We start from the raw sequence: 24,735 nt of genomic DNA, 5'->3' as shown, positions 1-24,735 counted from the left end.
CCTGTCATTGATTACCCCCCTGTCATTGATTACCCCCCTGTAAAGCTCCATTCAGACATCCGCATGATTTTTACGGATCCACTGATAGATGGATCGGATCCGCAAAACGCATCCGGACGTCTGAATGAAGCCTTACAGGGGCATGATCAATGACTGTGGTGATCACCCCATATAGACTCCCTGATCACCCCCCTGTCATTGATCAACCCCCCTGTCATTGATCAACCCCCCTGTCATTGATCACCCCCCTGTCATTGATCACCCCCCTGTCATTGATCACCCCCCTGTCATTGATCACCCCTCTGTAAGGCTCCATTCAGATATTTTTTTGGCCCAAGTTAGCGGAATTTATTTATTTTTTTCTTACAAAGTCTCATATTCCACTAACTTGTGTCAAAAAATAAAATCTCACATGAACTCACCATACCCCTCACGGAATCCAAATGCGTAAATTTTTTTAGACATTTATATTCCAGACTTCTTCTCATGCTTTAGGGCCCCTAGAATGCCAGGGCAGTATAAATACCCCACATGTGACCCCATTTCGGAAAGAAGACACCCCCAGGTATTCCGTGAGGGGCATATTGAGTCCATGAAAGATTGAAATTTTTGTCCCAAGTTAGCGGAACGGGAGACTTTGTGAGAAAAAAATAAAAAATATCAATTTCCGCTAACTTGTGCCAAAAAAAAAAAATTTCTATGAACTCGCCTCGCCCCTCGTTGAATACCTTGGGGTGTCTTCTTTCCAAAATGGGGTCACATGTGGGGTATTTATACTGCCCTGGCATTCTAGGGGCCCCAAAGCGTGAGAAGAAGTCTGGTATCCAAATGTCTAAAAATGCCCTCCTAAAAGGAATTTGGGCACCTTTGCGCATCTAGGCTGCAAAAAAGTGTCACACATCTGGTATCGCCGTACTCAGGAGAAGTTGGGGAATGTGTTTTGGGGTGTCATTTTACATATACCCATGCTGGGTGAGAGAAATATCTTGGTCAAATGCCAACTTTGTATAAAAAAATGGGAAAAGTTGTCTTTTGCCAAGATATTTCTCTCACCCAGCATGGGTATATGTAAAATGACACCCCAAAACACATTCCCCAACTTCTCCTGAATACGGCGATACCACATGTGTGACACTTTTTTGCAGCCTAGGTGGGCAAAGGGGCCCATATTCCAAAGAGCACCTTTAGGATTTCACAGGTCATTTACCTACTTACCACACACTAGGGCCCCTGGAAAATGCCAGGGCAGTATAACTACCCCACAAGTGACCCCATTTTGGAAAGAAGACACCCCAAGGTATTCCGTGAGGGGCATGGCGAGTTCCTAGAATTTTTTATTTTTTGTCACAAGTTAGTGGAAAATGCTTATTTTTTTTTTTATTTTTTTTTTTCATACAAAGTCTCATATTCCACTAACTTGTGACAAAAAATAAAAAGTTCCATGAACTCACTATGCCCATCAGCGAATACCTTGGGGTCTCTTCTTTCCAAAATGGGGTCACTTGTGGGGTAGTTATACTGCCCTGGCATTCTAGGGGCCCAAATGTGTGGTAAGGAGTTTGAAATCAAATTCTGTAAAAAATGACCTGTGAAATCCGAAAGGTGCTCTTTTGAATATGGGCCCCTTTGCCCACCTAGGCTGCAAAAAAGTGTCACATATCTGGTATCTCCGTAATCGGGAGAAGTTGAAGAATGTGTTTTGGGGTGTCATTTTACATATACCCATGCTGGGTGAGAGAAATATCTTGGCAAAAGACAACTTTTCCCATTTTTTTATACAAAGTTGGCATTTGACCAAGATATTTATCTCACCCAGCATGGGTATATGTAAAAAGACACCCCAAAACACATTCCTCAACTTCTCCTGAATACAGAGATACCAGATGTGTGACACTTTTTTGCAGCCTAGGTGGGCAAAGGGGCCCACATTCCAAAGAGCACCTTTCGGATTTCACAGGTCATTTACCTACTTACCACACATTTGGGCCCCTAGAATGCCAGGGCAGTATAACTACCCCACAAGTGACCCCATTTTGGAAAGAAGAGACCCCAAGGTATTCGCTGATGGGCATAGTGAGTTCATGGAAGTTTTTATTTTTTGTCACAAGTTTGTGGAATATGAGACTTTGTATGAAAAAAAAAAAAAAAAAAAATCATCATTTTCCACTAACTTGTGACAAAAAATAAAAAATTCTAGGAACTCGCCATGCCCCTCACGGAATACCTTGGGGTGTCTTCTTTCCAAAATGGGGTCACTTGTGGGGTAGTTATACTGCCCTGGTATTCTAGGGGCCCAAATGTGTGGTAAGGAGTTTGAAATCAAATTCAGGAAAAAATGAGGAGTGAAATCCGAAAGGTGCTCTTTGGAATATGGGCCCCTTTGCCCACCTAGGCTGCAAAAAAGTGTCACACATCTGGTATCCCCGTACTCAGGAGAAGTTGAGGAATGTGTTTTGGGGTGTCTTTTTACATATACCCATGCTGGGTGAGATAAATATCTTGGTCAAATGACAACTTTGTATAAAAAAATGGGAAAAGTTGTCTTTTGCCAAGATATTTCTCTCACCCAGCATGGGTATATATAAAATGACACCCCAAAACACATTCCCCACCTTCTCCTGAGTACGGAGATACCAGATGTGTGACACTTTTTTGCAGCCTAGGTGGGCAAAGGGGCCCATATTCCAAAGAGCACCTTTCGGATTTCACAGGTAATTTTTTACAGAATTTGATTTCAAACTCCTTACCACACATTTGGGCCCCTAGAATGCCAGGGCAGTATAACTACCCCACAAGTGACCCCATTTTGGAAAGAAGAGACCCCAAGGTATTCGCTGATGGGCATAGTGAGTTCATAGAACTTTTTATTTTTTGTCACAAGTTAGTGGAATATGAGACTTTGTAAGAAAAAAAAATAAAAATAAATAAATCATAATTTTCCGCTAACTTGTGACAAAAAATAAAAAGTTCTATGAACTCACTATGCCCATCAGCGAATACCTTAGGGTGTGTACTTTCAGAAATGGGGTCATTTGTGGGGTGTTTGTACTGTCTGGGCATTGTAGAACCTCAGGAAACATGACAGGTGCTCAGAAAGTCAGAGCTGCTTCAAAAAGCGGAAATTCACATTTTTGTACCATAGTTTGTAAACGCTATAACTTTTACCCAAACCATTTTTTTTTTACCCAAACATTTTTTTTTTATCAAAGACATGTAGAACTATAAATTTAGAGCAAAATTTCTATATGGATGTCGTTTTTTTTTGCAAAATTTTACAACTGAAAGTGAAAAATGTCATTTTTTTGCAAAAAAATCGTTAAATTTCGATTAATAACAAAAAAAGTAAAAATGTCAGCAGCAATGAAATACCACCAAATGAAAGCTCTATTAGTGAGAAGAAAAGGAGGTAAATCTCATTTGGGTGGTAAGTTGCATGACCGAGCAATAAACGGTGAAAGTAGTGTAGGTCAGAAGTGTAAAAAGTGGCCTGGTCTTTCAGGGTGTTTAAGCACTGGGGGCTGAGGTGGTTAAATTGATTGATCAATGTTCTCTAGCTATTGGCCTATTTTATCATATGTTCCAATATTTCTCTGATTATCTTCAAAGAGAAAAATAGAAAAATAAAATAAATTTATATATGTATAGTAATATTTGTAATTCTCTATGGTGATAGGTACTCCTTGTCAAATATGTCCCCTGATGAGCCTGAAACCAACCAGGCGAAACGCGTAGGGACGGTATTGGACATTTGACTTTTCCAATTCTATATTTTTTTTCTTTATATCACATTTGTTATTAGGTTGTTGTCTGTCACTAATTTTGGGTATTTATATACATTTATTATTTTTCTTGTGTAGATTAGCCCAGGCATTCCTACAGGGTCCCTCATTATACAGGTATCTACCCCGTGATAGGGGAAACCAGGGACACTAGGAGGCACGAGAAACGGGATCGCCCCTATCGGGGCGGCCATTCCGTATTTAGGCAGGGCTGCTACACTAGGGCCAGAATTAGGGCTACTGCCCCCAATAGGTTCCACTAACATCTACTAACCAGATTGCAAATATCGTGCCAGGTAACACCTATCTGACCCTAGATTTTGATTTTCTTTTCCTTATTATTAATTATCTATAAATTATAAGGGTGTATTGGCCTTTTATACATAAATATTAAAAGTTATATTTTAGAATGATGGTATTGCTGTGACTCCAGGATGTGGAAATTTGTTTGATTCTTTAGTTTCCATGTTTTAAAAGACATCATTTTTTTATTTTCTTGTTGGCATAGTTGAATGAGGGTTTGTTTTTTGCAGATTGAGTTGCATTTTGAATGGAACCATTTTGGGGGACATATGTTCAATTTTTGAAGGACTTCAGGAAAAAGCAGAATGATTCCGCATTTGGTTTCCTGTTTTGAAACAAAGTTGCTTAGTTTTTCCTTTTTTGTTCTTCTGCATCTAACATTGAAATTCACAACTAAGTGCAGGAGATGCAGCATCTAACATAGCTTTCTGGATACTGAGAAAAAAGTATGATGCACTCCTGCGCATCTTCTTACACTAGGATTGCATCAATATCTAACAGTTATTAGTGCAATTGCAGCAGTCATGATAACAGAATTGACGTTTACTCCATGGGCTATAGGTACACAGTATTCTCCCTTGATCAGGCTGACACCTAATCATAGAAGCCTTTACTTAGGAAGCAGGCAGGCGTAGGCTGGAGAATCAATTATTGGTGTCTACCCAAATGCAAGAGTGACCAGGAAGATAGGGTGCCATGTGATGGACACTAAGTAGGAGAGTCCTAAACAAGTGTTCAGTCAGGTATCAGGGCTGTCTCTGGTTGTTCTATGTCTATTTCCTATTAAGTTGTAATCTCTTTCCAGGTATCAACTAAGTTTTCCCCTGGGGAGGTTCTACCAGGATCAGATGTGTCTCTCCAGGTTGAGGCTGCTCCTGGATCTCTCTGTGGTCTGCGGGTGGTAGATCAGAGCGTGGTACTGATGAAACCAGAGAAAGAGCTGACTGCTGACAAAGTAAGTGTTAATGTAATTTACAGGGTAGCCGATCTGTTTAGCAAACCTTTAGATTAGTGAAGAACCACCGTTTTTCTTACAAGTAGGTGCAAACATTTTGCAGTTAACCCTTTCCCATCCTGACAGTCAACATTCAAACATTTTAACCTATTAAACACAATTAGGACAGTAATATTAATTTGCAAGGTGGGTGCAAGGTGGGTGCTCCTACCTCCTCACAAACATAGCAAACGCTAGGGAACTTAGCAGGCACCTCTTCAGCAGGCGCTCAGGAAGTCCTTACTACTGAGAAGGCCCAAAGTTGTCTGAAACGGGGGATATCTTCTCCATGGGTTGTGTCCGGTATTGCAGCCCAGCCACATGTAAGTGGATGGGTACAGGCGTGTATGAAGTTAACCCTTTAGTTCTATACTTGTGCTCAGCCAGTTAAGTAGTAGAGAGTAATGTGTAGAAAGTGGAGACAAGTAGATATACCCAAATGTGTTCATGCAGTAAATTCATATTAAGGATGACATTAATATTCAAACGTCCTTACTTTTTTTTTTTTAAGGTTTTCAACCTCTTCCCCTCCTTTGATTTTGGATGGTATGATCATCGTGTCCAGGAAGATGAACCTACATGTGGATTTATTCCACCATTCAGGCCTTTTTTCGCTGATTCCTTGATTAGAAGGCCATCAAGACCATGGTTCCCCAGAGATGAGACTGTGGATGTATACAGCATGTTTAAGGTAAAGTACATAAATGAATACAAAATTACATGAAGCATAAATATATACATAAAAAAAATAATGTAAAAGCTTATAAAGAGCATCTGTCAGCAGCTTTGTACCTATGAAACTGGCTGAACTGTTACATGTGCGGTTAGCAGCTGAAGACATCTGTGTTGGTCCCATGTTCATACGTTCCTGCATTGCTGAGAAAAATTATGTTTTGATATATGCAAATGAGCCTCTAGAAGCAACCGGGGTGTTACCATGACACCTAGAGGCTCGGTTTTCTTTGCAAAACGTAATTTTTCTCAGTAATGCGGGCACATATGAACATGGGACGCCTCGCCATAATTTAGATTAATCCTATGTCAGCGCAAGGGGGAAACTAAGACCAGCACCATACAGTATGTGTAAAATGGGTCTTAGTCATTAGTGTTTAATGTCACAATTGTAGCATTTAAATGTCTATCAGTCGAGAAATTACAAGTGCAATATTTATTTATACTGCAATGAAAGGACATTTCACATATCTGTGTATATATGACCAATTCACAATGGCATACACATCATAAAGGCAGCTTGTGCAACTGCGATGGTTTCTTTGGGAAAAAAAGCTGATTAGTTTCATCCCCATCGAAATTAAGTTGTAACAACCAAGACTTCCTTCTCTGGAGAAACTGCATACACCATAGGAGAGATGACACCTGGATTGTGTAAATGGTAAATGGCATACAGGTGGAGACAAACGTCATCATCTTTATGCAGGCCCTGTTTGATTTCTGTGTGTGTGTGTATATATATATATATATATATATATATATATATATACACTCACCTAAAGAATTATTAGGAACACCTGTTCTATTTCTCATTAATGCAATTATCTAGTCAACCAATCACATGGCAGTTGCTTCAATGCATTTAGGGGGGTGGTCCTGGTCAAGACAATCTCCTGAACTCCAAACTGAATGTCAGAATGGGAAAGAAAGGTGATTTAAGCAATTTTGAGCGTGGCATGGTTGTTGGTGCCAGACGGGACGGTCTGAGTATTTCACAATCTGCTCAGTTACTGGGATTTTCACGCACAACCATTTCTAGGGTTTACAAAGAATGGTGTGAAAAGGGAAAAACATCCAGTATGCGGCAGTCCTGTGGGCAAAAATGCCTTGTGGATGCTAGAGGTCAGAGGAGAATGGGCCGACTGATTCAAGCTGATAGAAGAGCAACGTTGACTGAAATAACCACTCGTTACAACCGAGGTATGCAGCAAATCATTTGTGAAGCTACAACACGCCCAACCTTAAGGCGAATGGGCTACAACAGCAGAAGACCCCACCGGGTACCAATCATCTCCACTACAAATAGGAAAAAGAGGCTACAATTTGCACGAGCTCACCAAAATTGGACTGTTGAAGACTGGAAAAATGTTGCCTGGTCTGATGAGTCTCGATTTCTGTTGAGACATTCAAATGGTAGAGTCCGAATTTGGCGTAAACAGAATGAGAACATGTATACATCATGCCTTGTTACCACTGTGCAGGCTGGTGGTGGTGGTGTTATGGTGTGGGGGATGTTTTCTGGGCACACTTAGGCCCCTTAGTGCCAATTGGGCATCATTTAAATGCCACGGGCTACCTAAGCATTGTTTATGACCATGTCCATCCCTTCATGACCACCATGTACCCATCCTCTGATGGCTACTTCCAGCAGGATAATGCACCATGTCACAAAGCTCGAATCATTTCAAATTGGTTTCTTGAACATGACAATGAGTTCACTGTACTAAAATGGCCCCCACAGTCACCAGATCTCAACCCAATAGAGCATCTTTGGGATGTGGTGGAACGGGAGCTTCGTGCCCTGGATGTGCATCCCTCAAATCTCCATCAACTGCAAGATGCTATCCTATCAATATGGGCCAACATTTCTAAAGAATGCTATCAGCACCTTGTTGAATCAATGCCATGTAGAATTAAGGCAGTTCTGAAGGCAAAAGGGGGTTTAACACCGTATTAGTATGGTGTTCCTAATAATTCTTTAGGTGAGTGTATATATTAGCAGAAGGACCCAGGTATATTTCATCTATTTCATTTAATGTTTGTGTGTGGGTTTAAAAGATATCCACTGTGTCCCCCATAACAGTGACCTCCACAGCACCCTTCCCTAATAGTGACCTCCAGTTAACTTTGACCTCCACAGCCCCCCGCCCTCATAACAGTGTTCTCTACAGCAGCCCGTCCCGTTAAAAGTGACCTCTACAGTGGCCTGCCTCTTTAACAGTCACCCCACAATGCCCTGCCGCCTTCAAAGTAACCTCTACCGCACACTGCCCCCTTAACAGGGACATGCACAGTGACCCGCTCCTTAATAGAGACCTTCACAGCATCCACCCCCTTAACAATGACCTCTACAGCACCTCACCCCCTTCAAATTGAAATTCACAGTACCCCGCCATCCTTATTGTGACCTCCACAGTGCCTGTTCCCTTAACAGTGACCTCTACAGCACCCAACCCCCTTAAAATTGACCTCCATAGTACCCCGCCTCCTTAACACTGACTTCCACAGTGGCCCACATCCTTTACAGTGACCCTTCACAGTGATCTAGCCCTTAACAGTGACCTCTATAGCATTTTGCCCTCTTAACAGTGACCTCCATAGTTGCCTGTGTCTATAACAGAAACCCCCCACAGTACTTTGCACAGCGTCCTAGCCCCTTAACAATGGCCTGCATAGGGACACTTCCCATTTAACAGTGACTCACCCACTGCACCACGCCCCCTTAATATAAGACCTCCACAGCACCCTGCCCCTTAATATAAGACTTCCACAGCACCCTGCCCCTTAACAGTGACCTCTTAACAGTGAAGAAAAATGGCTGAGTTGTTATGGAAACATGGTGTAACTGTGTATGTCAAGACTGAAGGACCTGCAAGTTTGTATTGGATAATACGGGTCATGTGACTGTATAAATGGCAGTTAGTATGTGAGTGAAGCTGCAAGATCATATTTACTAATACATTTTTGGGGGGAAATATCTCAGGAATGGTATAACCTAGAGATCTGAGGCTCGGTCTAAAACCTTCCCAGACACCTGATGTCCTGATTTACCTATATGCCAAATTTGGTGCAGATCAGTCTAGTCGTTTGGCTGTGCATAAACAAATTACAGAATTTATATATATATATACTAGCTGAAGGATCCGACTTCGCTCAGGTATATTTAATCTATTTAATTTAATGTTTTTGTGTGTCATTAAAAAATATCAACACTATCCACTATAACAGTGACATCTACAGCACCCCACCCCCAAAACGGTGACTCCACAGCCCCCCACCTACACTGACCCCCCACAGTGCCCCGTCCCTTAACATTGGACCTCCACAGCAGCTCACCCCCTTAACTTTGACCTTTACAGCAGCCTTCCCCTTTTATAGCGACTTTCACAGCATACCACCCCCTTGACAGTGATCCCCACAGGGGCCCGCCCCCTTAACAGTGGCCTTTACTGGATCGGGGGGGGGGGGGGTGTCCTTTTGAACAGCTCACTTTAAGACAGCAGCACTGTACTGTCTGAGTGTGAGCTGCAGGGAGAAAGTCACCCTCCCTCCCACCTCTGCAGCTGACAGAAGTTGATTTTTACCTTCATTTTTATAATCTCAGTCGGCTTTGGAGTGGGAGGGGGCATGGCCTAACCGGATCGAGGACGTGTCCTTTTGAACAGCTCACTCTAAGACAGCAGCACTGTTATGTCTGAGTGTGAGTTGCAGGGAGAAAGTCACCCTCCCTTCCACCCCTGCAGCTGACAGAAGTTGATTTTTACCTTCATTGTTTCAATCCCCGTCGGCTCAGGAGTGGTAGGGGGCGTGGCCTAAACAGTCCAGGGGCACGGCTTAGTGGGACCTGGGAGTGGGGTTTTAAGTCTTTTGAGGGTGGATACATTGTGGCATTGGACGTGTCTGGGCTCCTTCCTGCAAGAGTGACGCCCCTCTGGGCACCTTACTGGCTCATTTGCATACCAAATAAACTGGATTTTCAGAGGATAAAAACATCTAATGCTGGCACATATAAATAAGGTACTAAGTGCTATTAGGCCATGGCTTTACTTCAATAGCAATTATCTTTATGACGGATTTCCTTTAAAGCTCTCCTACAGCAGTGAAGAAAAAAAATGGCTGGGTTGTCATGGAAACCTGGAGTAAAACTGTGTATGTGGAGGCTGGAGGACCTGCGAGCTTCTATTGGCTGATAAGGGTCATTTGACCAAGCTTCTATTGGCTAATGCATTTTTTGGGAATATCTTAGGAACGGTACATCCTAGAGACTTGGCCTAAAACCTTCCCGGACACCTTCCCGATGTACCTTTGTGACAAATTTTGTGATTGTAAATGCGACGGCACGGATTCATTGAGCGGACATACAAACACACACACACACATACTCTCAGCTTTATATATTAGATCTATTTCTTATATATATATATATATATATATATATATATATATATATAAAAATGAGTTTCTGTCTGTCTGTCTAGACATCAGCTCTCTGTTAAAGGGGCGGCCACTGTGAAAGTCACTGTTAAAGGGGAGGTCACTGTGAAAGTCACTTTTAAAGAAGCGGTCACTGTGAAAGTCACTGTTAAAGGGGCGGTCACTGTGAAAGTCACTGTTAAAGGGGCGGTCACTGTGAAAGTCACTGTAAAGGGGCAGTCACTGTGAAAGTCACTGTTAAAGGGGCGATCACTGTGAAAGTCACTGTTAAAGGGGCGATCACTGTGAAAGTCACTGTTAAAGGGGCGGACACTGTGAAAGTTACTGTTAAAGGGGTGGCCACTGTAAAAGTCACAGTTAAAGGGGCAGTCACTGTGAAAGGGGCGGCAACTGTGAAAGGTCACTGTTAAAGGGGCGGTCACTGTGAAAGTCACTGTTAAAGGGGCGGTCACTGTGAAAGTCACTGTTAAAGGGGCGGTCACTGTGAAAGTCACTGTTAAAGGGGCAGTCACTGTGAAGGTAACTGTTAAAGGGGCGGTCACTTTGAAAGTCACTTTTAAAGGGACGGTCACTGTGAAAGTCACTGTTAAAGAGGCGGTCACTGTGAAAGTCACTGGTAAAGGGGCGGTCACTGTGAAAGTCACTGTTAAAGGGGCGGTCATTGTGAAAGTCACTGTTAAAGGGGCGGTCACTGTGAAAGTCACTGTTAAAGGGTCGGTCACTGTGAAAGTCACTGTTAAAGGGGCAGCCACTGTTAAAGGGGAGGCTGGAGGACCTGCGAGCTTCTATTGGCTGATAAGGGTCATTTTACCAAGCTTCTATTGGCTAATGCATTTTTTGGGAATATCTTAGGAACGGTACATCCTAGAGACTTGGCCTAAAACCTTCCCGGACACCTTCCCGATGTACCTTTGTGACAAATTTTGTGATTGTAAATGCGACGGCACGGATTCATTGAGCGGACATACAAACACACACACACACATACTCTCAGCTTTATATATTAGATCTATTTCTTATATATATATATATATATATATATATATATATATAAAAATGAGTTTCTGTCTGTCTGTCTAGACATCAGCTCTCTGTTAAAGGGGCGGCCACTGTGAAAGTCACTGTTAAAGGGGAGGTCACTGTGAAAGTCACTTTTAAAGAAGCGGTCACTGTGAAAGTCACTGTTAAAGGGGCGGTCACTGTGAAAGTCACTGTTAAAGGGGCGGTCACTGTGAAAGTCACTGTAAAGGGGCAGTCACTGTGAAAGTCACTGTTAAAGGGGCGATCACTGTGAAAGTCACTGTTAAAGGGGCGATCACTGTGAAAGTCACTGTTAAAGGGGCGGACACTGTGAAAGTTACTGTTAAAGGGGTGGCCACTGTAAAAGTCACAGTTAAAGGGGCAGTCACTGTGAAAGGGGCGGCAACTGTGAAAGGTCACTGTTAAAGGGGCGGTCACTGTGAAAGTCACTGTTAAAGGGGCGGTCACTGTGAAAGTCACTGTTAAAGGGGCGGTCACTGTGAAAGTCACTGTTAAAGGGGCAGTCACTGTGAAGGTAACTGTTAAAGGGGCGGTCACTTTGAAAGTCACTTTTAAAGGGACGGTCACTGTGAAAGTCACTGTTAAAGAGGCGGTCACTGTGAAAGTCACTGGTAAAGGGGCGGTCACTGTGAAAGTCACTGTTAAAGGGGCGGTCATTGTGAAAGTCACTGTTAAAGGGGCGGTCACTGTGAAAGTCACTGTTAAAGGGTCGGTCACTGTGAAAGTCACTGTTAAAGGGGCAGCCACTGTTAAAGGGGAGGCTGGAGGACCTGCGAGCTTCTATTGGCTGATAAGGGTCATTTTACCAAGCTTCTATTGGCTAATGCATTTTTTGGGAATATCTTAGGAACGGTACATCCTAGAGACTTGGTCTAAAACCTTCCCGGACACCTTCCCGATGTACCTTTGTGACAAATTTTGTGATTGTAAATGCGACGGCACGGATTCATTGAGCGGACATACAAACACACACACACACATACTCTCAGCTTTATATATTAGATCTATCTCTTATATATATATATATATATATATATATATAAATGAGTTTCTGTCTGTCTGTCTAGACATCAGCTCTCTAGAACATACCGTTCCTGAGATATTCCCAAAAAATTTCGTTAAATTTCGATTAATAACAAAAAAAAGTAAAAATGTCAGCAGCAATGAAATACCACCAAATGAAAGCTCTATTAGTGAGAAGAAAAGGAGGTAAAATTAATTTGGGTGGTAAGTTGCATGACCGAGCAATAAACGGTGAAAGTTGTGTAGTGCTGAAGTGTAAAAAGTGGCCTGGTCATTAAGGGTGTTTAAGCTAGGGGAGCTGAGGTGGTTAAAGAGGCAGTCACTCTTAAAGGGGCGGTCACTCTGAAAGTCACTGTTAAAGGGGTGGTCACTCTGAAAGTCACTGTTAAAGGGGCGGTCACTGTGAAAGTCACTTTTAAAGGGGTGGGCACTGTGGAGGTCTCTGTCAAAGGGACGGGCACTGTGGAAGTCACTGTTAAAAGGGCGGGTACTGTGAAGGTCACTGTTAAAAGGGCGGCCACTATGAAGGTCACTGTTCAAGGGGTGGTCAATGCTAAAGGGGTGGTCACTGTTAAAGGGGCGAGCACTGTAGAGGTCACTGTTAAAGGGGCGGGCACTGTGAAGGTCATTGTTATAGGGGCCGGGACTGTGGAGTTCAATGTTAAAGGGGTGGTCACTGTGGAGTTCAATGTTAAAGGGGCGGGCACTGTGGAGGTCATTGTTAAAGAGGCTGTAGAGGTCACTGTTAAGGGGGAAACTGTCGATATCTTTTTACAACACACAGAAACATAAAATGAAATAGATTAAATATACCCGTGCAAAGCCAGATACTTCTGCTAGTATATCTTATATATATATAAAAATGAGTTTCTGTCTGTCTAGACATCTACACATTCTTTATGCGCGACCAAACAACTGGACCGATCTTCACCAAATTTGTCACACAGGTACATCAGGTGTCTGGGAAGGTTCTCAGCTCTCTAGGACATACCGTTCCTGAGATATTCCCCAAAAATGACCTGCATTAGCTAATAGAAGCCAGCAAGCCTTTCACTTAAATCCGAACTGCCATACACACATGTCCCTTATCAGCCAATAGAAGCTCGCAGGTTCTTCTCCAGGTTGCCATAACAAATGATCACAGGTTTTAGCAGTTCGCAGGTTCTTAAATATTCAGTCATATGACGTATGATGGCACAACTACACTGCTACATGCATGGGGGGCAGGGGCCACTATTAAACGGACAGTGCGCTGTGGAGTTCACTGTTACAGAGGGGGGAAATGTGGAGGTCACTGTTAAAGGGGTGGGCTCTGTGAAAGTCACTCTTAATGGGCGGTCACTGTGAAAGTCACTGTTAAAGGGGAGGCCACTGTAAAAGTCACTGTTAAAGGGGCGGTCACTGTAAAAGTCACTGTTAAAAGGGTGGTCACTGAAGTCACTGTTAAAGGGGCGGTCACTGTGAAAGTCACTGTTAAAGGGGCGGTCACTGTGAAAGTCACTGTTAAAGGGGCTGTCACTGTGAAAGTCACTGTTAAAAGGGTGGTCACTGAAGTCACTGTTAAAGGGGTGGTCATTGTAAAAGCCACTGTTAAAGGGGCGGTCACTGTGAAAGTCACTGTTAAAGGGGCTGTCACTGTGAAAGTCACTGTTAAAGGGGCGGTCACTGTGAAAGTCACTGTTAAAGGGGCGGTCACGGTGAAAGTCACTGTTAAAGGGTCGGTCACTGTGAAAGTCACTGTTAAAGGGGCAGCCACTGTTAAAGGGGCGATTACTGTGAAAGTCACTGTTAAAGGGCGGTCACTGTGAAAGTCACTGTTAAAGGGGCAGTCACTGTAAAGGGGATGTCACTGTGACAGTCACTGTTAAAGGGGTGGTCACTGTGAAATTCACTGTTAAAGGGGCGGTCACTGTAAAAGTCACTGTTAAAGGGGTAGTCACTTTGAAAGTCACTGTTAAAGGGGCAGTCACTGTGAAAGTCACTGTTAAAGGGGAGGTCACTGTGACAGTCACTGTTAAAGGGAAGGTCACTGTGAAAGTCACTGTTAAAGGGGCGGTCACTGTGGAGGTCATTGTTAAAGGGACGGGCACTGTGGAGGTCATTGTTAAAGGGGCGGTCACTGTAAAAGTCACTGTTAAAGGGGCGGTCACTGAAGTCACTGTTAAAGGGGCGGTCACTGTGAAAGTCACTGTTAAAGGAGCGGTCACTGTAAAAGTCACTGTTAAATGGGCGACCACTGTTAATGGGGCGGTCACTGTGAAAGTCCCTGTTAAAGGGCGGTCACTGTGAAAGTCACTGTTAAAGGGGCGGTCACTGTGAAAGTCACTGTTAGAGGGGAGGTCACTGTGACAGTCATTGTTAAAGGGGCGGTCACTGTAAAAGTCACTGTTAAAGTGGCGGGCACTGTGGAGGTCTCTATTAAAGGGGCGGCCACTATGAAGGTTACTATTAAAGAAGTGGTCAATGCTAAAGGGGCGGTCACTGTTAAAGGGGCGGGCACTGTGGAGATCACTGTTAAAGGGGCAGGCACTGTTAAAGGGGTGGGGACTGTGAATGTCATTTTAAAAGGGGCGGGCATTGTGGAGGTCAATGTTAAAGAGGCGGCCACTGTTAAGGTCAATGTTAAAGGGGCAGGCACTGTGGAGGTCATTGTTAAAGGGGCGAGTACTGTAGAGGTCACTATTATGGGGGGAATTATCGATATCTTTTTACGACACACAGAAACATAAAATGAAATAGATAAAATATAAGCCGGGTCCTTCTGCTAATATATATATATATATATATATATAAAATTGTATTTATTTTACTTTGTCATTTTGTATTTCCTCATAGGCCATGCGTTTAAAAATAATAACCAGTGCACATATTAAGAAACCTCTAAAGTGTAATGAATTTGTATTTTCCGGTGAAAGAACATTTGAAAGAACTATGCTTTTTACTTCTGGTAAGTTACTAGTTACCTTTTATATAAAATCTAGATAATGAGACACACTTGCATCCTCTATGAAACAATAATTCTAGATAATTACTAAGAACTTTGTCTTGTACCTTTCCTATGCTAGGGGAAGGGGAATGGTTGTCAATGTATTCATGTATGAGAGGAATAACAGAGGAACGGCGCAAGCCAAAGCTCTAAGGAAACAAAACCCAGAATTATTACTTCATGGAGAATACAAGTATTTATTACAGTAGACATGTCAGGAGTAGCGTTGAGCGTTAATATTCGAATAGCAAATTTTAATCGCGAATATCGGCACTTTGAGAATTCACGAATATTCAGAATATAACGCTATATATTCGTAAAATCGAATATTCGTTTCTTATGTTTTGTTTTTTAACACAGTATACATCAGGTGATCATCCCTCCCTTCTTCTAGCTTGTGGACCAATGAGAAGGCTTTGTCACAGCTTAGCAACATCCCTAGCAGCCAATAGAAAAGTTGCTTACCCCTTACTATATAAGAACCTCCCCAGCAGCTATTTTCTAAAGTTTATTGCAGTTATGAAAGAGACATCTCTATAGTGTAGCTGATAGGTTCTGCTGTCCATACATACATGCTACAGATATAGTGCTGTGATGTCACAAGTTGCACGTATTGCGAAAAAATATGCTCATCATTAATTACTGAAAATTCGCAAGCGCAAATATATTGGAGCACTCTATCTGCATATAAATCTATTCTAATGTTCTGCCGTCCCAACCATTTTCTCCAGTCTCAGGAAACTTATACCAACTTGAGAAATGTAGCATAAATGAGCCACGCCTGTATTTCGCGTGCATTGCCGATTTTCGTAATCAAGAATGTTATCTTGAATTCTCGAATTTGCGAATATATCACGAATATTCTACAAAATATTGGCAAAATATTGCGAATTTGAAAAATGCCCCTGCCCCTCATCACTAGTCAGGAGAGCTGACGGGGCCACTTTGTTTTCACTGATTAGTCAGAAATTCTAATAGACAGTACTTGTTCACCGTTTTCAAGGCTTGTATGTGCTGTCAGTGAATGGAAGCATTCTTATTTTTATTAAATGATGAAAACCAACGGTGGATCGAAGATTAAAATGCAGGGGGGGCTCTTGAAAAAATTGTGATACACAACATGCCGCAGTGAATTTTCCTTTATTTGGTTACGTTCCTCCCCACTCCATTAAATTTGTGCGCAATTTCAGCAAAACGATCCTCAGTTGTACAGGTAGCCTTATATTTTCAAGGTCTGTTTTACAAGGCCAGTCAGTGACCTATATGATAGATATCCAATAATTAGCACTGGAGATTGTTATATATATTTTTTCTTACATCTTTGTATGTATTTATTTTAAGCAGCCCTTCCTGGACCCGCAGGCGCACCGCCTGTATTTAACGATGGCGCAGTAGACCGCTCATCATCACAGCCAATACCAAAGCCAGAAGAAAGTGAAAAAGTAAGAACAGATTTCCCTGAGACCTGGATTTGGGGACTTGTTGCTCTTGGGTAAGTTGTCACAAGGAAACTGCACAGACATCTATTTGAGCTGTTTTCTTCCAAAAAATAGAACCACGCCAGTCTACATGATGCACATAGTATTACAGCTCAGCCACATTAACCTCAATTGTATGCAAAAAATGTCATTTTGCATAATTAACAGAAAAATCTTAGTGAACTTTCAAATAATTACGTTTTTTTCTTCGCTTGCATTAAAAGGACCTTTATATTAAATGTTCTTTTTTTTGTTAGATATTCCTTAATTTATTATTATTATTATTTTTTTATTAATTTTTTTTGAATGGGGACTGCTCCCGCTATAAAAAAATTCCTGACGATTGTCCAACAAGATTGTTTCTTTAACCACCTCCGGACCGCTGTACGCACAGACGCGTCCTGGAGGTGGTTGTTTCATTCCGAGTGGACGCGCCGGCGCGTCCTCTCGCGAGACGCGAGATTTCGGTCACAGCCGGCCCGCGCATGCGCATCGCGGGCCGGGAAAAGTTCGAGGAGAATTGCATCAGCAACCTGCCAGCCAATGATCGTCGCTGGCAGGTTGCTGATTTTTAAAAAATCGAATCACAAGCCATATAACAGATCATATTAGTAAATATGATCTGTTATATGGCTTGTCTGCTCCTGTGCTGGTCCTTTTCGTCGGTTGGATCCAGCACAGGAGCAGACTGAACTGTGAGTACACCAAACACTACACCTTAGCCCCAGATCACCCCCCTGCACCCCAATTAACCCTTTGATCACCCCTTTGATCGCCCCTGTCAATCACTAGTGAAAGGAAAAAAAGTGATCAGTGTAAACTGTCACTTTTTTTTTTTCACTGGTATTGACTGTTAGGTTTTAGGGATAGTTTAGGCCCCTTGGTTAGGTAGTCAGCGTCAGTTAGCGCCCACCCCACCGCACCGCAGTCACTTTTATTCGCTGATTAGCGTATCGCTAATCAGCATTTGTACTTTTATAGTATCTGTAAGTGATCAAAACTGATCACGGTCAGATCTATAATAGTATTAGTGTCACTTTAGTTCGCCCTCCACCCAAAACGCAGTGTTTGCCCGATCAGGCCTGATCGGTCGCCCACACGTGCGTTCACCCACGCCCGCCCCACCGCAGTGACAAAAAATTATTATTTTTTGATCACTGCACATTCACTTTACACGCACTGCGGCGATAAAAAAATCAGTTTTGATATTTTTTTATCAACCGCAGCGGCCTCCGGTACTTCGCTAGCCTCCCCTTTGTAAGACAGGCTTGCTTTTTTTCTTGGGTAGTCTCAGGGAATACCCCTAAATTTAGTAGTCCAAAATGTCAAACAGGGGGTATTCTTCTAAAGAGGCCTACAGGATTCTGACCCAGTCGGATGAGGAGTGGGAACCCTCATCTAACGAATCTAGCGGGTCAGAATATGAACCTGTGGAAAGCAGTGGCTCTCTGACCCAAAGTTCGGACGAGGAGGTGGAGGTCCCTGGCAGCATCAGGCGTACCCGGCCCCGTGTCGCTAGACCACAGGTTACGCAGGATCCGCTTCAAGAGCAGCAGAGTGGGGCTGTCGCTGCCGGATCACGTGGTGAGGCATACACCAGCAGCGCAGCCCTTCCTGGACCTAGTACCAGCACTGCCGTACAACATGGTGATGTGGCGAGCACCAGAAGGGCAGTTGAAGCTGGTACGGTGGCACGTGCACTAGTTACCCCGTCGCAGCCACCGCGCAGACAGGCCCGTAGAGCCCCTAGAATCCCTGAGGTGCTGGCAAACCCTGATTGGCAGTCACCAACTTCAGCCGCACCTGTAGTTCCCCCTTTCACCGCCCAGTCTGGAGTTCGGGTTGAGACGGCTCAAATCGGTTCGGCCCTGGGATTTTTTGAGCTGTTCTTGACTGCGGAGCTCTTGGACTTAGTCGTGGCAGAGACAAACCGGTATGCCACACAATTTATAACCGCAAACCCGGAAAGCTATTATGCCCAGCCTTTCCGGTGGAAACCAGTCCAAGTTTCCGAACTTAAAATTTTTCTGGGCCTTCTCCTCAACATGGGCCTGACAAAAAAGCATGAATTGCGGTCATATTGGTCCACGAACCCAATTCATCACATGCCCATGTTCTCTGCTGCTATGTCCAGGACACGATTTGAGACCATCCTGCGTTTTCTGCATTTTAGCGACAACACCACCTCCCGTCCCAGAGGCCACCCAGCTTTTGACCGGCTCCACAAAATTCGGCCCCTCATAGACCATTTCAACCAGAAATTTGCAGATTTGTATACCCCTGAGCAAAACATCTGCGTAGACGAGTCCCTAATACATTTTACCGGGCGCCTTGGCTTCAAACAATACATCCCAAGCAAGCGTGCCCGGTATGGGGTCAAATTGTATAAGCTCTGTGAAAGGGCCACAGGCTATACCCACAAATTTCGGATCTATGAGGGAAAAGATCAGACCCTGGAGCCGGTCGGTTGCCCTGACTACCTGGGGAGCAGTGGGAAGACAGTCTGGGACTTGGTGTCACCCTTATTCGGCAAGGGGTACCATCTTTATGTGGACAATTTTTACACAAGTGTGGCCCTCTTTAGGCATTTGTTTCTAGAACGGATTTGCGCCTGTGGCACCGCGCGAACTAGTCGCGTGGGCTTCCCCCAACGGCTTGTAACCACCCGTCTTGCAAGGGGGGAGAGGGCTGCCTTGTGTAACGAAGAACTGCTCGCGGTGAAATGGAGAGACAAGCGTGACGTTTACATGCTCTCCTCCTTTCACGCAGACACGACAATCCAAATTGAAAGGGCAACCCGTGTCATTGAAAAGCCCCTCTCAGTCCACGACTATAATGCGCTCATGGGAGGGGTGGACTTCAATGACCAGATGTTGGCTCCCTATTTAGTTTCCCGCAGAACCAGACACTGGTATAAGAAGGTGTCTGTATATTTAATTCAATTGGCGCTGTATAATAGTTTTGTTCTCTACAGTAAGGCTGGGAGAACAGGATCCTTCCTCAAATTCCAGGAAGAGATCATCGCGAACCTCCTTTACCCAGGAGGTTCCGTGGCCCCATCCACCAGTGTAGTTAGCCGTCTACACGAGCGACATTTCCCCAGTGTCGTTGCTGGTACCTCAACCCAACCGCCACCCCGAAAAAAATGTCGTGTCTGTAGCAGGAGTGGAATAAGGCGTGACACCCGCTATTTCTGTCCTGACTGCCCTGACCACCCTGCCCTATGCTTAGGTGAGTGTTTCCGGAAGTACCACACACAGGTACACCTAGCATAGGGATTGCATCTCACAGGACAGGCACACAGGGCTATTAGGGCCCTTTTACTCACAGCTGCTGCAAACCTCTCCTTTCACCTGGGATAAAGTGCATAACGTACTTCGCCACATCTTTGGGCGATTTGCGCTTTGCACATTGTCCCATGGGGAAGGAGAGGTTTGTTCTATAAAGGTAAAAAAAACTAAACAAAAAAAAAATTACCGGTAAGTAAAAAAGTTTAAAAAGTTTAAAAAAAGTTAATATGTTCTGTTCTAAAGTTAATAAAGTTATTGCGTTGCGGCCTGTTTTTTTCTTTTTTGTTTTGTTTTTTTTACCTTTCAGGTGGACCAACCGATCGACTAGCTGCAGCACTGATGTGCATTCGGACAGAAGCATTGCGCTGCTGTCAGATTACACGCAAGTCGGTGTATGCGGCGCTGCAAGACGAGATTTCTCCTCTGCAGTAAAAGATACGTTTGCCGAGGCATATGAGCTGAGGAGGTGGCGGTGTTCATATACTTTGCCAAACACTTTGTATATATAAAAAAAAAAATCCCGGCAATGATTTATTCATCCACATCGATTGATGTGAATGGAGAAATCGGGTTTGCCAGGGCATACGAGCTAAGTGGGTATGGATGTTGGGCGGAGCTCCTATGTCCTGGCAGACGCCTTTCCCCTCCTTTTTCTTTTTTTGGCAGAGATTTTTTCATCCACATTGATCGATGCGAATGAAGAAATCTGTGCCGTTCATTTTTTTCTTTCAGCCCAGAGGCTGAACGGAAAAAAAAAATCTCATTACCTGTATGCTCAATATAAGGAAAATAGCAGAAACTCCTAATGCTGGGCATACATGTAATGATTGTGGAGACCCTCAAATGCCAGGGCAGTACAAACACCCCACAAATAACACCATTTTGGAAAGAAGACACCCCAAGGTATTCGCTGAGGGGCATATTGAGTCCATGAAAGATTGAAATTTTTGTCCCAAGTTAGCGGAAAGGGAGACTTTGTGAGAACAAAATCAAAAAAATCAATTTCCGCTAACTTGTGCCAAAATTTTTTTTTTTCTATGAACTCGCCATGCCCCTCATTGAATACCTTGGGGTGTCTTCTTTCCAAAATGGGGTCACATGTGGGGTATTTATACTGCCCTGGCATTTTAGGGGCCCCAAAGTGTGAGAAGAAGTCTGGTATCCAAATGTCTAAAAATGCCCTCCTAAAAGGAATTTGGGCACCTTTGCCCTCCTAGGCTGCAAAAAAGTGTCACACATCTGGTATCTCTGTATTCAGGAGAAGTTGAGGAATGTGTTTTGGGGTGTCTTTTTACATATACCCATGCTGGGTAAGATAAATATCTTGGTCAAATGCCAACTTTGTATAAAAAAATGGGAAAAGTTGTCTTTTGCAAAGATATTACTCTCACCCAGCATGGGTATATGTAAAATGACACCCCAAAACACATTCCCCACCTTCTCCTGAGTACGGAGATACCAGATGTGTGACACTTTTTTGCAGCCTAGGTGGGCAAAGGGGCCCATATTCCAAAGAGCACCTTTCGGATTATACATGGTCATTTTTTACAGAATTTGATTTCAAACTCCTTACCACACATTTGGGCCCCTAGAATGCCAGGGCAGTATAACTACCCCACAAGTGACCCCATTTTGGAAAGAAGAGACCCCAAGGTATTTCGTGATGGGCATAGTAAGTTCATAGAACTTTTTATTTTTTGTCACAAGTTAGTGGAATATGAGACTTTGTAAGAAAAAAAAAAATCATCATTTTCCGCTAACTTGTGACAAAAAATAAAAAGTTCTATGAACTCACTATGCCCATCAGCGAATACCTTAGGGTGTGTACTTTCCGAAATGGGGTCATTTGTGGGGTGTTTGTACTGTCTGGGCATTGTAGAACCTCAGGAAACATGACAGGTGCTCAGAAAGTCAGAGCTGCTTCAAAAAGCGGAAATTCACATTTTTGTACCATAGTTTGTAAACACTATAACTTTTACCCAAACCATTTTTTTTTTACCCAAACATTTTTTTTTATCAAAGACATGTAGAACAATAAATTTAGAGCAAAATTTATATATGGATGTCGTTTTTTTTGCAAAATTTTACAACTTAAAGTGAAAAATGTCATTTTTTTGCAAAAAAATCGTTAAATTTCGATTAATAACAAAAAAAGTTAAAATGTCAGCAGCAATGAAATACCACCAAATGAAAGCTCTATTAGTGAGAAGAAAAGGAGGCAAAAATTAATTTGGGTGGTAAGTTGCATGACCGAGCAATAAACGGTGAAAGTAGTGTAGGTCAGAAGTGTAAAAAGTGGCCAGGTCTTTCAGGGTGTTTAAGCACTGGGGGCTGGGGTGGTTAAAGGGTCACTATGCTGAAGACTTGTGATCTGTTATAGGGATATATCAAAAGTTTAGATTAGTGAAGGTCTAAACCAGGCATCCTCAAACTGCGGCCCTCCAGCTGTTTCAAAAATACAACTCCCAACATGACCGAACAGCCTACAGGTATCAGCCTACAGCAGTGCATTGTGGGAGTTGAAGTTTTACAACAGCAGGAGAGGCCTCAGTTTGAGGATGCCTGGTCTAAACTATGAGATTAGATACAATTAGTGTTGGTCGAGCACCAAAGTGCTCGTGTGCTCTGGTGCTCGAGTAGAACACCTACCGATGTTCGGGTGTTCTACCGAGCACCCGAGCACAATGGAAGTCAATGGGAGAACCCGAGCATTAAACTAGGCACCCCATGCTCTGACTCCATATATAGCTATGTCCATATATGGAGTCAGTGCTTGGGGACACCCCAGTGTATTAAAATCTAATTTAGCCTCTATTTCTGAAAAGTTTCTGGCAGGATTCAAACTCACAACCTTCTACATTACAGCCATGCAGCTCTATAGTGTAGTTTGAATCCCGCCAGAATCTTTTCAGAAATAGAGGCTAAATTAGATTTAAATACACTGACTCGAGCATGCTCGCTCAACACTAGATGCAATGTAGCAAGTTCTCTATTAGGTTTGTACAGTTTTCTTTCTTCAAGATGTAAATATGAATAGACTTGTTCACTAACAACAAGCACCGATCTTGCAAATGATGAGGGAATTAAGCACAACCCATTGCATATTAGACAGTTAACCATATAAAACTAAGTTCTAGTTATAGAAAACTGGATTCGGTTGTCCAGGGGCCGAAAAATCAGTTTATTGATCATGAATGAACTTACTAATATACTTTATCAAATATTCTCTGACCGTCCCATTTCCGACTCGCTGATCTGGCCCCATGACGTCAACTTCCATGTTCATTCCAACAAGCAAAGAGCTTCCCCTACCCCCCTCTATCAGTGATGTGCTGGAAGGGGTTGGGTGATTGGGTCATTTCAATAACTAAGACAGCCACCTTCTCTATCTCGGCATCAGCCAAGATGGAGAAGACATCTGGGTTCACTATTGATTTGCTCCAGACAGCCCCCCTTCAAACACATCATTGGCATTGCTTGTGTCTGAATGAACAAAAAAGTGGAGGTTCCCAGGACCAGGAAGGAGATCTGAAATTGGACTAACCAAGCAGATTTGATTCATAAAATGTATTAGTAATGAACCACCAGCACAGGATGGATGAAAACCGGCATCTAAATCGCAGATCTTCATAAATGTCCCCCTATGATTCTAAATATGTATTTCTTTTAGTCAAACTCAATTGCAATCCCCCACAATTTGCTTGAAAAGGTTCTGAGTTGTACATGTCAAACAGGAGTAAGTCACGCTTCTTTTTCCCACTTCCTGAATAATCAGCAGCTGCTGGGAAGGTGTGTGTCAGAGAAGATGGATGGCCTCATTACACTGCGTGCAGAATTATTAGGCAAATTAGTATTTTGACCACATCATCCTCTTTATGCATGTTGTCTTACTCCAAGATGTATAGGCTCGAAAGCCTACTACCAATTAAGCATATTAGGTGATGTGCATCTCTGTAATGAGAAGGGGTGTGGTCTAATGACATCAACACCCTATATTAGGTGTGCATAATTATTAGGCAACTTCCTTTCCTTTAGCAAAATGGGTCAAAAGAAGGACTTGACAGGCTCAGAAAAGTCAAAAATAGTGAGATATCTTGCAGAGGGATGCAGCACTCTTAAAATTGCAAAGCTTCTGAAGCGTGATCATCGAACAATCAAGCGTTTCATTCAAAATAGTCAACAGGGTCGCAAGAAGCGCGTGGAAAAACCAAGGCGCAAAATAACTGCCCATGAACTGAGAAAAGTCAAGCGTGCAGCTGCCAAGATGCCACTTGCCACCAGTTTGGCCATATTTCAGAGCTGCAACATCACTGGAGTGCCCAAAAGCACAAGGTGTGCAATACTCAGAGACATGGCCAAGGTAAGAAAGGCTGAAAGACGACCACCACTGAACAAGACACACAAGCTGAAACGTCAAGACTGGGCCAAGAAATATCTCAAGACTGATTTTTCCAAGGTTTTATGGACTGATGAAATGAGAGTGAGTCTTGATGGGCCAGATGGATGGGCCAGTGGCTGGATTGGTAAAGGGCAGAGAGCTCCAGTCCGACTCAGACGCCAGCAAGGTGGAGGTGGAGTACTGGTTTGGGCTGGTATCATCAAAGATGAGCTTGTGGGGCCTTTTCGGGTTGAGGATGGAGTCAAGCTCAACTCCCAGTCCTACTGCCAGTTTCTG

At 43.2% G+C, this 24,735-nt stretch overlaps 1 protein-coding gene across 3 annotated transcripts in view; it reads left to right on the top strand.

Moving 5' to 3' along the window:
- The window catches only part of LOC121004843 (alpha-2-macroglobulin-like protein 1), a 263,914-nt gene that overhangs the window by 173,115 nt on the left and 66,064 nt on the right, over window positions 1–24,735 (top strand). For 2 of the 3 annotated variants that reach the window (XM_040437235.1, XM_040437233.1), the window contains exons 15-18: window positions 4,888–5,037; window positions 5,588–5,767; window positions 15,142–15,253; window positions 16,634–16,784. In XM_040437235.1, coding sequence (XP_040293169.1) covers window positions 4,888–5,037; window positions 5,588–5,767; window positions 15,142–15,253; window positions 16,634–16,784 — 593 coding nt within the window. The remainder of the gene's footprint in view (window positions 1–4,887; window positions 5,038–5,587; window positions 5,768–15,141; window positions 15,254–16,633; window positions 16,785–24,735) is intronic. The other variant, XM_040437234.1, reaches the window with a different exon arrangement.

The sequence above is a fragment of the Bufo bufo genome, chromosome 6, assembly GCF_905171765.1.
Source record: "Bufo bufo chromosome 6, aBufBuf1.1, whole genome shotgun sequence".
Lineage (NCBI taxonomy): Eukaryota > Metazoa > Chordata > Amphibia > Anura > Bufonidae > Bufo > Bufo bufo.
This window is presented reverse-complemented; position numbering and strand designations above follow the sequence as displayed.